The sequence below is a fragment of the Salvelinus alpinus genome, chromosome 27 (assembly GCF_045679555.1).
Source record: "Salvelinus alpinus chromosome 27, SLU_Salpinus.1, whole genome shotgun sequence".
Classification (NCBI taxonomy): Eukaryota; Metazoa; Chordata; class Actinopteri; order Salmoniformes; family Salmonidae; genus Salvelinus; species Salvelinus alpinus.
Window position 1 is genome coordinate 29,935,859 of NC_092112.1, and position 16,887 is coordinate 29,952,745.

A 16,887-nucleotide genomic window follows, 5' to 3' on the forward strand; every position below is an offset into this window, starting at 1 on the left:
TGGTTGTACTTCTGGAAGGTTCTCCCATCTCCACCGAGGAACTGGAGCTGGAGGAACTGGAGCTCTGTCAGAGTTACCATCAGGTTCTTGGTCACCTCCCTGACCAAGGCCCTTCTCCCCCGATTGCTCAGTTTGGCCGGGCCACCAGCTCTAGGAAGAGTCTTGGTACTTTCAAACTTCTTCCATTTAAGAATGATGGCGGCCACTGTGTTCTTGGGGACATACTGTAGAATAATACTGTAGAAATGTTTTGGTACCCTTCCCCAGGTCTGTGCCTCAACACAATCCTGTCTCGGAGCTCTAAGGACAATGCATTCGACCTCATGGCTTGGTTTTTGCTCCGACATGCACTGTCAACTGTGGGATATACACAGGTGTGTGCCTTACAAATCATGTCCAATCAATTGAATTTACCACAGGTGGACTCCAAACAAGTTGTAGAAACATCTCAACGATGATCAATGGAAACAGGATGCAACTGAGCTCAATTTCGAGTCTCATAGCAAAGGATCTGAATACTTTTGTCAATAAGGTATTTCTGTTTTTTTTTATTTAATAAATTAGCAAACATTTCTAAAAGCCTGTTTTCACTTTGTCATTATGGGGTATTGTGTGTAGATTGATAAGGATTTTATTTAATTTGATCAATTTTAGAATAAGGCTGCAACGTAACAAAATGTGGAAAAAGTCAAGGTGTCTGAATACTTTACGAATCCACTGTATGTAATCTGTGTCCTCCTTTCAAATACACATACCATGTTCAGTTCTGCGTTCTGATATAGCACATGCATAAAATGTTCTGGTGAAATATCTCTCAGAAATCTCAAGGGGAGTCAGTCCTGTGATGAGGTTATTTTCCCCTTTGCTCTCAGTTCTAGGAAACCCTAAGGAAAGGAAACCTCTTGTGTAGCCGGGTGTGATACCCGCCACATGCTCTCTCATAAAACTGCTTTAAGTGCTTCCTTCCTGTTTGAACGTTCATAATGTCAATTATTTTCAGTTTCAAGGACATCTGAGATATTAGGAGGAACATTGAAGAGCCCTTGGTGGCACAATAGACACATAAACAAAACAATCTTTCTAGCTATGACCCAAGAGAGGAAGCAGTATATGAGTGATTTTTCTCTACCCTACTCAGTCCACACTGAGTAGACTGTGTACTGCTCTGTGCCCTGTTAGGTCCATGCCTATATCATCAGCTCTCTGAAAAAGGAGATGCCCAGTGTGTTTGGGAAGGAGGGCAAGAAGAAAGAGCTGATTAACAGTCTGGGAGAGATCTACAGCCGCATTGAGAGAGAACACCAGATCTCCCCTGGAGACTTCCCCAACCTCAAGAAGATGCAGGTAAGATAGAAAGATGGGGCTTCTCTTGAGTAAAGCTAAGGGTAGGTGTAAAATATGGTCTGGACAGACGACATCATTCCATAAATACCTAAAAACCTTGAAATATAAAATGACTACGAACATGACTCACAATGCCATGTTTACCAGGGGAGTGATGGATGAAGCCCACAATCTGTGCTGTTTTCCTCTGATTACTGAGCTAACACACAAACATGTATGCCCTACTGGGACTGCTTTGAGCCATGGTGACAAAACAAGCTCCTTTCTGATTGGCTGTGATCAGGAATGAGATCTGAACCACCCCCAGTCCATCTGGGCCTGATGAGCACTTTGTTTTCCTCACTGAGAGAAGCACCAACATGACTTGCATCAGGGTAGAAAGTAAGCAGTAGTCATGTTGATCCTTTCTGACATATCTCTGATGCACAGACCAGGACAGTCATGTATCTTGTTCCAACTCCCTCTCACACATAAGAGACTGTAGAGATGCATCAACTAAGATCAGCTTGACCCCAAACTATGCTTGTAGTGAGTAAAACACTGCTCTTTTGACCTCTTACCTCTGCCCTCTCTCCACTCCTATAGGAGCAACTGAATGCCCATGACCTGAACAAGTTCCAGCCCCTGAAGCTAAAGCTACTGGACTCGGTGGACGACATGCTGGCCCACGACATTGCCGGTCTCATGGTGCTGGTCAGACAGGAGGAGACCAACCGACCCCAGCAGGTGGTGAAGGGAGGGGCTTTCGACGGCACCCTCAACGGGCCCTTTGGCCATGGCTATGGCGAGGGCGCCGGGGAGGGTATCGATGAGGCAGAGTGGGTGGTGGCCCGTGACAAGCCCATGTACGATGAGATCTTCTACACGCTGTCGCCGGTCAACGGGAAGGTGACTGGCGCCAACGCCAAGAAAGAGATGGTGAAGTCCAAGCTTCCCAACACGGTGCTGGGGAAGATCTGGAAGCTGGCTGACATAGATAAGGATGGGATGCTGGATGACGAGGAGTTTGCCCTGGCCAATCACCTGATCAAAGTCAAACTGGAGGGGCACGAGCTACCCGCCGACCTCCCCAGTCATCTCATCCCCCCTTCCAAGAGGAAAATCACTGCTGAGTAGACTCACCCCCCCCCCCCCCCTGCACGCTCGCCTCCTCAGGGCACTGAACAAGAGAGGGAGTGGGTAAGAGGGAAGAAGAGAGGGAGTGGGTAAGAGGAAGGACAGAGAGGGATCTATGGGGGGTGTGGGGGTAAATTCATCAAGGTTGGACAACCACGCTTCAACAAGAAACAAAGAAAAGCAGAAACTTTGTGTTTATGCTTAGTGGGAGCAAAGGGATTGGTTTGCTCTTCTGGTAGATGGCAGATTTTTTTTATTTTTTTTTATTTTGAACTGGGTTGAAGGGGGTAAAGGTCATGGTTCAAAATTCAGAGTCGGGGGAACTGATATTGGACGCTGCACCACCCACATGCCCTATTGTTATACACCACTGAGAGTGTGCTATCTGTGACACAATAACCTGCATTATCATTGGATACATGAACACTGTCTGTTTCTCTCTAGCATAAATGATTTGTATTTCATCTGTATTTTATTTGAGCCTGTTTTGTAGTCTGCTTCATATCTCTCCAGAAAATGGGCATGTTTCAAAAGGATAAACTAATATCAATACTAAATCTTAATAATCCTTCTAGTTATCACTTTAAAATACAATAACGGTCAAATGTAGTGACAGGAATCCTTTTTATAAGTAGGTAGTGTAGACATATGATATTTTCTTCTTGTGAACAGGCAGCATCCTAACACATGCAGGCCATTCATAGCCTGACCAAGAGACTGTTACAACTGTATAGCTGTGATATCGGAAATCTAAGAGTTGGTAGACCTTTAAATGTATAGTGTTTGAAATTGCCTTCTAGTAACTAGTATCCTTGTCAAATGTCTGTATGTTAATACCTATTTAATCTATTATTTAGCATACTTATGTAATTCTAATCACTGTTGAGAGAAAGAGACTTCAATCTTTCCATAGATAAGGAGGTGAACTGACAATGGAGATGATGTTTATGTCCTGTTCTGGCGTTTCCAATGGGACATAGTATACATACAAATATTCCCTTGTTCATCTGTGTTCACTGGATGCATAACCCATTAAAAAGCAAACGTTTCAAATCACTACTCGCATCCAATTATCTTAGATTGCTTCCCTCAATAAATGGCACAAAACAATACTATAGTTATGGTCTTGCTATACTCTGACGTTCAATATTCTATCTGCATACAGTGTATATCTATCATAGAGACTGTTCTACGCTCTATATTCTATGATATCCAGTGTTGTAGTTGAGACCACTTCTGGATATTATCCACCATAAATATTATGAAGTCATAATCCAAATACCTTGTGTTCTTGTACCTGATTATTCAGAAACTGAAAGATGGAATAGGTCAGAAATATATGAGAATTGTATGCAGAAAAGGTCCAGGGCAAGTTTAATTTTGTAGCTATAGTAATACAGTGACAGATATTTTGGGGATCATAGTGAGGGAACACTCATCTGAAAGTAGTTCCTAGGGGAAATTGATATGTTGATAGACTATACTGCACAGTATCTAAGGGAGTTTATTCCACTCACACTGTACACAAGTGGTAGGTTTCTTTCCCTGACTGATATGACTGATACTTGCTCTACTTCTCTTCTGCTGTGTATTCATCTGTTGCTGCTGATAGTACGCTAAGTATCCTGTTGTCATCAATTGGAGTAGATCTTGCAACTAATAAAGGTGACAGAGCCAAGCATTTCTCATTCTGGTTCCTGCTTTTGTTTAGACTAATTACGGTAAGAGTCCTGAGCCACTCCTTTTCCAGATGTCAGGGAGTTATGAATCTACAAGATTACTTTTTTCATGCACACCCATTAAAGAGATATACAGTACCAGAGATATACAGTACTATTATACTACATTGTAGAATAATAGTGACATCAAAACTATGAAATGCATATGGAATCATGTAGTTACCCAAAAAGTGTTAAACAAATCAAAATATATTTTATATTTGAGATTCTTCAAAATAGCCACCCTTTGCCTTGATGACAGCTTTGCACACTCTTGGCATTCTCTCAACCAGCTTCATGAGCTAATCACCTGGAATGCATTTCAGTTAGCAGGTGTACCTTGTTAAAAGTTCATTTGTGGAATTTCTTTCCTTCTTAATGCGTTTGAGCCAATCAGTCGTGTTTTGACAAGGTAGGGTTGGTATACAGAAGATAGCCCTATTTGGTAAAATACCAAGTCCATATTATGGCAAGAACAGCTCAAATAACCAAAGAGAAATGACAGTCCATCATTACTTTAATTAAGACAAGAAGGTCAGTCAGTCGAAAATTACAAGAACTTTGAAAGTTTCTTCAAGTGCAGTTGCAAAAACCATCAAGTGCTATGATGAAACTGGCCAGGACCTCCACTGGATAGGAAGACTCAGAGTTACCGCTGCTGCAGAGTATAAGTTCATTAGAGTTACCAGCCTCAGAAATTGCAGCCCAAATAAATGCTTCACAGAGTTCAAGTAACATCTCAACATCAACTGTTCAGAGGAGACTGCATGAATCAGGCCTTCATGGTCGAATTGCAAAGAAACCAGTACTAAAAGACACCAATAATAAGAAGAGACTTGCTTGGGCCAAGAAACATGAGCAATGGACATTAGACCAGTGGAAATTTGTCCTTTGGTCTGATGAGTCCAAATTTGAGATTTTTGGTTCCAATCTCCGTGTCTTTGTAAAACGCAGAGTAGGTGAACGGATGATCTCAGCATGTATGGTTCCCACCGTGAAGCATGGAGGAGGAGGTGTGATGGTGTGGGGGTGCTTTGCTGGTGACATTGTCAGTGATTTATTTTGAATTCAAGGCACATTTAACAAGCATCAAATCAAATCAAATTGATTTATAAAGCCCTTTTTACGTCAGCCGATGTCACAAAGTGCTATACAGAAACCCAGCCTAAAACCCCAAACAGCAAGCAATGCAGATGTAGAAGCACGGTGGCTAAGAAAAACTCCCTAGAAAGGCAGGAACCTAGGAAGAAACTGTCGTGGCAGAATCAGATTTAGCAAGGTAACATAGATAGATAAGATGTTATTTTCATCATATGCTTGTGAGATACTTGTCATTAGAATCTTCTGAGCTAGGGATTAGTAACTTGGGGCCAGAGAGGGGAGAGGTCAGGCTTGTCTTCATAAGTCAATGTATATGTTAAACCATGTGGTGCTATGTAGAATATCAGAAGGGGAGGAGGACAGAGTGGAACGTTGTTTTCTTATGGGAACGTTGTTTGTAACTATTCCTAAACCATGTGACGGGATGGAGTTATTAATTGGGGAACCAGTTAGTTATCTCATACAATGTCTGTACGCCAGTCACTCCCTACTTTTCTCATAGGGGGAAGGAGTTTGGCAGTGTTTGGAACCATTGTATTTCCCCTCTGAGGTTGCCCTTATCTTGACCTAGTATTTGACCTAAGAGGCTTACTGTCTGATTTTGAGTTTGTCCAGGTTTGGGAATATCTAGAAATGACAATTGATATATGCCATTGGATGAGGTAATGGTTGGTAGACAGTGAAGTACCAAGCACGAGATTTAAACCTTGTCTTGGGAGATCAAACTGAACGATGATTTATAGCTGACGCTGTCTAGCGATAGGATACTCCTCTTTCGGGTAAAGGATTCTTTGTAAGTTGAGAGGGGTGTATCTTGGCTATAAATGAAACTAAGAATTGTTTTGTAAGCACTCTCAGAGAATTCATTTATAGACACTGAATTGATCTGAGAGTCATAAAAGGGCTTTGGTGAAGCTTGTATATATATTAAAGATGGAATATATAATTTAACTCTGACTTGTGTGTGGTTGGCTCTCTCTCTCTATTGAGTAATACAGGAAATTACCACGACAAAACCTAGAGAGGAACAAGGCTCTGAGGGGTGGCCAGTCCTCTTCTGGCTGTGCTGGGTTGAGATTATAACAGTACATGGCCAAGATGTTTAAACGTTCGTAGATGACCAGCAGGGTCAAATAATAATAATAATAATCACAGTGGTTGTAGAGAGTGCAACAGGTCAGCACCTCAGGAGTAAATGTCAATTAGCTTTTCATAGCCGAGCATTCAGAGTTAGAGACAGCAGGTGCGGTCGAGAGAGAGAGTTGAAAAAACAGCAGGTCCGGGACAAGGTAGCATGTCCGGTGAACAGGTCAAGATTCCATATCCGCAGGCAGAACAGCTGAAACTGGAGCAGCAGCATGACCAGGTGGACTGTGGACAGCAAGGAGTCAACAGGCCAGGTAGTCCTGAGGCAAAGTCCCAGGGCTCAGGTCCTCCGGGAGGGGAGAGAGAGGGAGAGAGAGAATTAGAGGGAACATACTTAAATTCACACAGGACACGGGATAATACAGGAGAAATACTCCAGATATAACAGACTGACCCTAGCCCCCCGACACAAACTATTGCAGCATAAGTACTGGAGGCCGAGACAGGAGGGGTCGGGAGACACTGTGGCCCCGTCCGACAACAGTGCCAACCAGGCAGGATATAACCCCACCCACTTTTCCAAAGCACAGCCCCCACACCATTAGAGGGATATCTTCAAACCACCAACTTACTACCCTGAGACAAGGCTGAGTATAGCTTGCGAAGATCTCCCCCACGGCACAAACCCGAGGGGGGCGCCAACCCGGACAGGAAGATCACTTCAGTGACTCAACCCACTCAAGTGACGCACCCCTCCTAGGGACGGCATGGAAGAGCACCAGTAAGCCAGTGACTCAGCCCCCGTAATAGAGTTGGAGGCAGAGAATCCCAGTGGAGAGAGGGGAACCGGTCAGGCAGAGACAGCATGGCTACCACAGCATTCTGCAGCGATACGCCATCCCATCTGGTTTGCGCTTAGTGGGACTATAATTTGTTTTTCAACAGGACAATGACCCAAAACACACCTCCAGGCTGTGTAAGGGCTATTTGACCAATACGGAGAGTGATGGAGTGCTGCGTCAGATGACCTGGCCTCCACAATCACCCAACCTCAACCCAATTGAGATGGTTTGGGATGAGTTGGATCGCAGAGTGAAGGAAAAGCAGCCAACAAGTGCTCAGTATATGTGGGAACTCCTTCAAGACTGTTGGAAAATCATTCCAGTTGAAGCTGGTTGAGAGAATGCCAAGAGAGTGCAAAGCTTTCATCAAGGCAAATATAACATACATTTTGATTTAACACTTTTTTGTTTACTACATGATACCACGTGTTATTTCATACTTTTGATGTTTTTACTACGTATTATTCTACAATATAGTACAAATAAAGAAAAACCCTTGAATGAGTAGGTGTGTCCAAACTTTTGACTGTATTGTATTTTCAGTTAGATTGCAGCTCCTGATTGTATCTCATGTCACCTGTGTTCAACAGTTACGCGTCACATATACACAACCAGTTCAATGATAACTCGATACAAACACTGGATGCCTGCTCTGTGTTCATCATCACAACTAAATCCATTACACAGCCCCTTGTAAATAAGATCACACATTCTTCCCTGTCTGCTAGTGCAGAATACCACCAGATGTTGTGGTGGCACTCTCTGATCTAATGGCTAATGGGATGTATCACAAGTGGCAGTGTTGGTGTTGTTTGTGCAGTCTGTTTTCTGGGTCATTGATATAGAGAGATAGAAAGAGTGTGTACCACGGGCAAATGGAGAGGGGGGTTCTGGGATATGGATCTGTTTTTCCAGTTGTATTTTTAATGACTAACAATGAGAGGTCTCCTTGGTAAACCACAAGACCATGAGTATGTGTTTCTATGCGGGTGTGTGCATGCGTGTTTTCCTTGCTCTCAGTCTCTCAGAATTCTGTGTGTGTGTGATTAACTGACTTACAGTGGCCATTTTCAAGTGTTTGTTGTTCTATGTAACTGTTCTCTAATTGGTCTGAAGTTGGATGGTAAAACGTTCCTCATAGTACGCTATGCTAGGAAAACGGAATAAAGACCTCATTCCTTTACAATATTACAAAGTGTATTGTGCTGTTTGCTTGTGTCCCTGCCTCTCTTCTTTAGTAAGTCCACATGGAGTAGTACCATGTCCCCACTATAACCTTTTTCCCTAATGTCATGTCTTTATTTTCAGAAACTGTGTGGAGAAGGAAGGGAAGATATGTTTTAGTGGTTGGAGTTTTGTTGTCGTGGTTTCCCTGCCAGAGATGTGGGTCATGATTGGTTGTTATGACTATAAGTAGAGAGCAGCGGGGAGGCCAAGAGCCTTAAATACAGCAACCAAAATGTTGGCATGTTATGGTTTATCAACTTTCTTCTGGACTGGACCATAGATGAGAAGTTTGTAAAGTGAATGTCTCTTTCCATTTCTCTGTACTTTGGATACAGTATCTAATAGACATGAATCAAACAGAAGATTTATTGGAAGGACTGGAAAGATGATACAGGTAGTTTACTTTTATTTGGGAAATTCTTACAATGCACATTTTCGATCATATCCTCTCAACGTTAGTATCTGCAGAATAAATCCTTGGTTACTGTCACGAAGTTAATCATAAGCGTCACCAATTCCGTGATTGATGTTTTCCTGTTTGTTGCGTCACACTCTCCTCTTTCCCACACATTCACATGGCCGGTACATCCACATTTGTCAGCTGTGTTGGACACCATGATGTGATAACCATCCAGGTTGCCTGCGTCCACCTTCCTTCCCACAGTCCCCCCTCCCCTCCCCCTTCTATAGAGTCAGGGGCAGGCTATCCAGACTGTGTTGTTTATGTATACTTGGAGGGCAGAGAGTGGCTCCATCCTGGACCAGAGCAGGGAGACGGGACATGGGCTGGAGGGCTCCAGTGTGTTTCCCTCTTTCCTGGCCCTGCGCTGTGCCTCATGGCCATGGGGAGGTGAGTCACCTCAGTCACTGCCACTGGTCTGCACAACATCCCAGCTACACACACACGCTAGGGTTGCAAAATTACGATAACTTTCCTTAAATTCCCCGGTTTTCTATAAATCCTGTTTGGAGGATTCCGGATTTCCTGCTTATTCCCTCTTTATTCTGGGAATCCTTCAAGTCACCAGAATCGTGCAAGCCTAACACACGCACACAAACAGCCAGATTACTGTTACAACTGGGAGCCAAAAGAGTCATGGTCATAAGAAGAGACGTGGCGCCATGTGTCCCCTTGATGAGAAGCCACCCAAATGACAAATAGGATGACATTACTGATTATTACTGAGGTTCATATAATGACATGAAGATGAAGATGTCTTCAGTTCAGACCAAACATACTGCAACTATTCCACTTTGACTTTGACTGTATTGACTCAGGGTGCATTATATAGCAGCGCACTGTACAGCCAACGATGCACCTTTTAGAAGGCATTTTCACAGGCGTTCGTAGAGATTGCATCCATGGTAAACGCTGAGCATGCATGCCTGCTTTACTTGTAAAAGTCAGTTATAGTGCGCTGCGCTATAACATTCCTTGCATTGAATCCCGACTCTCAGTATCAGCTGACTCCATCTGGTGTCATAACGTTGAGGAAAAGGGAAAGCTGAATGTTGCATGTTGTCACGGGAAATTCTGTAAGTGTGCGTGGGAGATATGGGGGGAGAGGTGGGGGTTTAAGGGAACAGGGGGAGGCCCAGCCCAGAATCCAGGGCTGGCCAAGAGCAGGCCACTGGCCTTGACATACACACACGGACCTGGGGAGGAAGATGAGAAGTACAACATATGTCGCAAACATCCGGCACTCTCTCCACTTCCTACAGGAAATGCTGCCCCCGTCACAGCTGTGCTCTCTGTCCGTGTCCCTCTCCAACCCCTGTCCCCTGACTGAGAATACAGCCGACTAGTCCTCACTGTTCCCCCTACAGCCATCCACTATGTGGCTTGTGTTTTCACCCAGTACCAAATCCATAACTATGTCCACAATAATTTTATGTAAAGCTATGGTATACTATGTCTACTGAATAGAAAATCATGAGATCAAATGAGAGATCTGCTTTTGAACTCTTAATGTTGTCTGTGATATGAAAGTAGTAACCATCAGTGGCGTCATGCTCATAGTGGGCACAAAGGCTCATGCCCCCTCAGATAGGCCCTGCTTTTTACTAAACTTTATTTTATAAATTGAACCTTTATTTAACTAGGGATGTCAGTTAAGAACAAATTCTTATTTTACAATGACAACCTACCCCGGCCAAACCCTCCCCTAACGACGCTGGGCTAATTGTGCGCCGATCACGGCCGGTTGTGAAACAGCCTGGGATCGAACATGGGTCTGTAGTGAAGCCTCTAGCACTGAGATGCAGTGCCTTACACCGCTGCCCCACTCGGAAGCCCAATTTTTCAAAAATATCTGTCAGCTGTATTTTGCGAAGGGGTCACACTGACTGGAACAGGCAAAGAGTTAGCCCCTATTCCCCCTAGTAAGTGGTTCCTTCCAAGGTGCACGGAGCAAAGAGATGCCAAGGCAGGACTAGATACTCTGGTGAATGCAGTATTGTCAGTGGAGGAGGAGAGAGAGTGTAGTGACACACAGCGTTTGATTTGATTTTAGTTGCCGGTGGTGGGCAGGAGGTATGTTTAAATTGATTTGATCAAGCTACAGTGCATTCAGAAAGTATTCAGAACCCTTGACTTTTTGAAATTGTTGTTACGGTACAGCTTTATTCTAAAATGGATTAAATGATTTAGTTCCCTCGTCAATCTACACACAATAACCCATAATGAAAAAAGCGAAAACAGGTTTATAGAAATTTTTGCAAATTTCTGAAATAAAAAAAACAGAAATACCTATTTACCTAAGTATTCAGGCCCTTTGCTATGAGACTCGAAATTGAGCTCAGATGCATCCTGTTTCCAATGATCGTCATTGACATGTTTCTACAACCTGATTGGAGTCCACCTGTAGTAAATTCAATTGATTGGACATGATTTAGAAAGGCACACACCTGTCTATATAAGGTCCCACAGTTGGCACTGCATGTCAGAGCAAAAACCAAGCCATGAGGTCAAAGGAATTGTCCATAGAGCTCCAAGACAGGATTATGTCGAGGCACAGATCTGGGGAAGGGTACCAAAACATTTCTGCAGCATTGAAGGTCCCCAAGAACACGGTGTCCTCCATCATTCTTAAATGGAACAAGTTTGGAACCTCCAAGACTCTTCCTAGAGCTGGTCGCGTCTGCCAAACTGAGCAATCGGAGGAGAAGGGCCTTGGTCAGAGAGGTGACCCAGAACCCAATGGTCACTCTGACAGAGCTCCAGAGTTCCTCTGTGGAGATGGGAGAAACTTCCAAAAGGACAACCATCTCTGCAGCTCTCCACCAATCAGGCTTTATGGTAGAGTGGCCAGGCGGAAGAAACTCCTCAATAAAAGACACATGACAGCCCGCATGGAGTTTGCCAAAAGGCACACCAAGCAAGATTTTCTGGTCTGATGAAACCAAGATTGAACTCTTTGGCCTGAATGACAAGCGTTACGTCTGGAGGACACCTGGCACCACCCCAGTGGTGAAGCATGGTGGTGGCAGCATCATACTGTGGGGATGTTTTTCAGCCGCAGGGACTGGGAGACTAATGAACGGAGCAAAGCACAGAAAGATCTTTGATGAAAACCTGCTCCAGAGCGCTCAGGACCTCAGACTGGGGCAAAGGTTTGCCTTCCAACAAGACAATGACCCTAAGCACACAGCCAAGACAGCGCAGGAGTGGCTCTGTTTTTGCTTTGTTATTAAGGGGTATTGTGTGGAGATTGATCAGGGGGAAAAAACTATTTAATCCATATTAGAATAAGGCTGTAAAGGTAACAAAACGTGGAAAAAGTCAAAGGGTCTGAATACTTGTATGTAGCCTATTGATTACTTCCTGGTGAATAAATAAAAGTACAATGTTTTGTTGTTTCTCTAATACTAGCCACCTTGAAATTTTACGACGTTGGAAATTCGTAGACAATGAATTCAAATTCCTAGTCTATGAATTCAGACTTTTTCTACTTTGAAATTCATAGCAACGGGTAAGCATGCAAAGATTATTTTCAAAACTCCTTATTACAATAAGACACAATTTACTAAGTCCTTTAATTCTTGCGCTATGATAATATATAACAGTGTGGCAGTTGTACTAAACTCCTAAAAGTTCTTAAATGATCAATGTGCATCATTGATTAAAATGACATTTGAACAGGTAAAGAGGCATGCTCAAAAAAGGCGGCATAATAATTGCAGGAAAAAGTTGTTCTGTGGGGCCCCTGTCTGGTGATGTCTTATCGTTGTTTGTGTATAATTGTGTATCATTTTAGAAACCAGTGTTTTTACAGCTCCTGAGGGGATGGGAGGGAGAGGTGGACTTCCAGAAACTCCACAGAGAAGGAAAGACAATGTACGATATTTTAAAATACTATATGTTTCCTGGAAGCCGTTCAGCAGCGGACACATTGTTCAACAATAGGAATCTTTTATCACCAAGGACGTTCTTGTCATATCAGAGTATTTCAAAATGGCTGATTGAGTTTAATGTCTATATCTTCTTAAGAGCCAGGACAATGAAGAGGGTTCATTGACCTCAGACCCCAGTTTGACGCAGACACAAAGCTGTCAACTACAGGCTGACGTGCTTTGTCATGTGAATTAGACTAGATATCATAGTATATGAGTTACTGTACAATCGGTTACAAGTGGTTAACCTGTACATATAGGCACTTCCTTTTCATCAAAATACACATATACAGGGCATTATCAAATACTGCATAAGAACATACACTTGCGTTTCTATGTTTTGAAATATTTGCTAGATGGAAGTCAACTGCTTAACAGCAGCCCTGCACCAGGCTCCTTGTCTATTCTTCTTTACCCAGGCCGCCAGACCCAACCACAGTCCTTTGAATTACTGCAGCCAGAGACATTGCTGTGCCTTCACTTTAAACAATAATAACACCTCTGCTGTGAATCTAAAAATCAAATCAAATTTGGTCACATACACGTGTTTAGCAGATGTTATTGCGGGTGTAGCGAAATGCTTGTGCTTCTAGCTCCGACAGTGCAGTAATATCTAACAAGTAATATCTACCAATTACACAACATATACCCAATACACACAAATCTAGTAAAGGAATGGAATTAAGAATATAAAAATATATGAACAAGCAACGTCAGAGCGGCATAGAATAAGATACATTAGAATAGTATACAGTATATACATATGAGATGGGTAATGCAAGATATTTAGACATTATTAAAGTGACTAGTGTTCCATTTATTAAAGTGGCCAATGATTTCAAATCTATATACAGTGGGGAGAACAAGTATTTGATACACTGCCGATTTTGCAGGTTTTCCTACTTACAAAGCATGTAGAGGTCTGTAATTTGTATCATAGGTACACTTCAACTGTGAGAGACGGAATCTAAAAAAAAAAAATCCAGCTAAATCACATTGTATGATTTTTAAGTAATTAATTAGCATTTTATTGCATGACATAAGTATTTGATCACCTACCAACCAGTAAGAATTCCGGCTCTCACAGACCTGTTAGTTTTTCTTTAAGAAGCCCTCCTGTTCTCCACTCATTACCTGTATTAACTGCACCTGTTTGAACTCCTTACCTGTATAAAAGACACCTGTCCACACACTCAATCAAACAGACTCCAACCTCTCCACAATGGCCAAGACCAGAGAGCTGTGTAAGGACATCAGGGATAAAATTGTAGACCTGCACAAGGCTGGGATGGGCTACAGGACAATAGGCAAGCAGCTTGGTGAGAAGGCAACAACTGTTGGCGCAATTATTCGAAAATTGAAGAAGTTCAAGATGACGGTCAATCACCCTCGGTCTGGGGCTCCATGCAAGATCTCACCTCGTGGGGCATCAATGATCATGAGGAAGGTGAGGGATCAGCCCAGAACTACACGGCAGGACCTGGTCAATGACCTGAAGAGAGCTGGGACCACAGTCTCAAAGAAAACCATTAGTAACACATTACGCCGTCATGGATTAAAATCCTGCAGCGCACGCAAGGTCCCCCTGCTCAAGCCAGCGCATGTCCAGGCCCGTCTGAAGTTTGCCAATGACCATCTGGATGATCCAGAGGATGAATGGGAGAAGGTCATGTGGTCTGATGAGACAAAAATTTTGTTTTTTGGTCTAAACTCCACTCGCCGTGTTTGGAGGAAGAAGAAGGATGAGTACAACCCCAAGAACACCATCCCAACCGTGAAGCATGGAGGTGGAAACATCATTCTTTGGGGATGCTTTTCAGCAAAGGGGACAGGACGACTGCACCATATTGAGGGGAGGATGGATGGGGCCATGTATCGCGAGATCTTGGCCAACAACCTCCTTCCCTCAGTAAGAGCATTGAAGATGGGTCGTGGCTGGGTCTTCCAGCATGACAACGACCCGGAACACACAGCCAGGGCAACTAAGGAGTGGCTCCGTAAGAAGCATCTCAAGGTCCTGGAGTGGCCTAGCCAGTCTCCAGACCTGAACCCAATAGAAAATCTTTGGAGGGAGCTGAAAGTCCGTATTGCCCAGCGACAGCCCCGAAACCTGAAGGATCTGGAGAAGGTCTGTATGGAGGAGTGGGCCAAAATCCCTGCTGCAGTGTGTGCAAACCTGGTTAAGAACTACAGGAAACGTATGATCTCTGTAATTGCAAAGAAAGGTTTCTGTACCAAATATTAAGTTCTGCTTTTCTGATGTATCAAATACTTACGTCATGCAATAAAATGCAAATTAATTACTTAAAAATCATACAATGTGAGTTTCTGGATGTTTGTTTTGTCTCTCACAGTTGAAGTGTACCTATGATAAAAATTACAGACCTCTACATGCTTTGTAAGCAGGAAAACCTGCAAAATCGGCAGTGTATCAAACACTTCTCCCCACTGTTCTCCCCACTGTATATAGGCAGCAGCCTCTATGTGCTAGTGATGGCTATTTAAAAGTCTGATGGCCTTGTAATAGAAGCTGTTTTTCAGTCTCTTGGTCCCTGCTTTGATGCACCTGTACTGAACTCTCCTTCTGGATGATAGCGGGGTGAATAGGCAGTGGCTCGGGTGGTTGACATCCTTGATGATCTTTTTGGCCTCCTGTGACATCGGTGCTGTAGGTGTCCTGGAGGGCAGGTAGTTTGCCCCCGGTGATGCGTTGGGCAGGCCGCACCACCCTCTGGAGAGTGCTGCGGTTGCGGGCGGTGCAGTTCCCGTACCAAGCGGTGATACAGCCCAACAGGATGCTCTCGATTGTGCATCTGTAAAAGTTTGTTAGGGTTTTAGGTGACAAGCCAAATTTCTGGCCACACACTCATGGGTGAACAGGAAGTACAGGAGGGGACTGTTCACCCATGGAGATTTTAACAAAGCAAATTTGAGAAAAAGGATGCCGAAGTTCTATCAGCATATCGACTGTAGTACTCGCGCTGCGAAAACTCTCTACCCCTCTTCCAACTTCCGGGATGCCTATACGGCCCTCCTCCGCCCTCCTTTTGGCAAATCTGACCATGACTCCATTTTGCTCCTCCCTTCCTATAAGCAGAAATTTAAACAGGAAGTTCCCGTGCTAAGAACTATTCAACGTTGGTCTGACCAATCGGAATCCACGCTTCAAGATTGTTTTGATCACGTGGACTGGGATATGTTGCAGGTAGCTTCCGAGAATAACATTGATGAATACACTGATTCGGTGACTGAGTTTATCAGGAAGTGTATAGGAGATATAATACCTACTGTGACTATTAAAACCTACCCTAATCAGAAACCGTGGATAGATGGCAGCATTCGCGTAAAACTGAAAGTGCGAACCTCCGCATTTAACCATGGTAAGGTCACTGGGAATATGGAGAGTGTAGTTATTCCCTCCGCAAGGCAATCAAACAGGCAAAACGTCAGTATAGAGACAAAGTGGAGTCGCAATTCAACGGCTCAGACACAAGACGTATGTACCAGGGTCTACAGACAATCACGGACTACAAAAGGAAAACCAGCCACCGACGTCTTGCTTCCAGACAAGCTAAACACCTTCTTTGCCTGCTTTGAAGACAATACAGTGCCACCGACGCGACCCACTACCAAGGACTGTGGGCTCCATTTCTCTGTGGCCGATGTGAGTAAGACGTTTAAGAGTGTTAACCCTCGCAAGGCCCAGACGGCATCCCTAGCCGCGTCCTCAGAGCATGTGCAGACCAGCTGGCTGGTGTGTTTACGGACATGTTCAATCTCTCCCTATCCCAGTCTGCTGTCCCCATATGCTTCAAGATGGCTACCATTGTTCCTGTATCCAAGCAAGCAAAGGTAACTGAACTAAATGACTATCACCCCATAGCACTCACTTCTGTCATCATGAAGTGCTTTGAGGGACTAGTCAAGGATCATATCACCTCTACCTTACCTATCACACTAGACCCACTTCAATTTGCTTACTGCCCCAATACATCCACAGACGATGCAATCGCCGTCACACTGCACACTGCCCTATCCCATCTAGACAAGAGGAATACATA

At 43.8% G+C, this 16,887-nt stretch overlaps 1 protein-coding gene across 4 annotated transcripts in view; it reads left to right on the forward strand.

The window, feature by feature from the left end:
- ehd3 (EH-domain containing 3) overlaps nucleotides 1-4,138 on the forward strand; it is a 41,838-nt gene extending 37,700 nt beyond the window's left edge. For all 4 annotated transcript variants that reach the window (XM_071370253.1, XM_071370254.1, XM_071370255.1 and 1 more), the window contains 2 exons: nucleotides 1,180-1,344; nucleotides 1,930-4,138. In XM_071370253.1, coding sequence (XP_071226354.1) covers nucleotides 1,180-1,344; nucleotides 1,930-2,460 — 696 coding nt within the window. In that variant the 3' untranslated portion in view covers nucleotides 2,461-4,138. The remainder of the gene's footprint in view (nucleotides 1-1,179; nucleotides 1,345-1,929) is intronic.
- The last annotated feature ends 12,749 nt before the right edge of the window (nucleotides 4,139-16,887 follow it).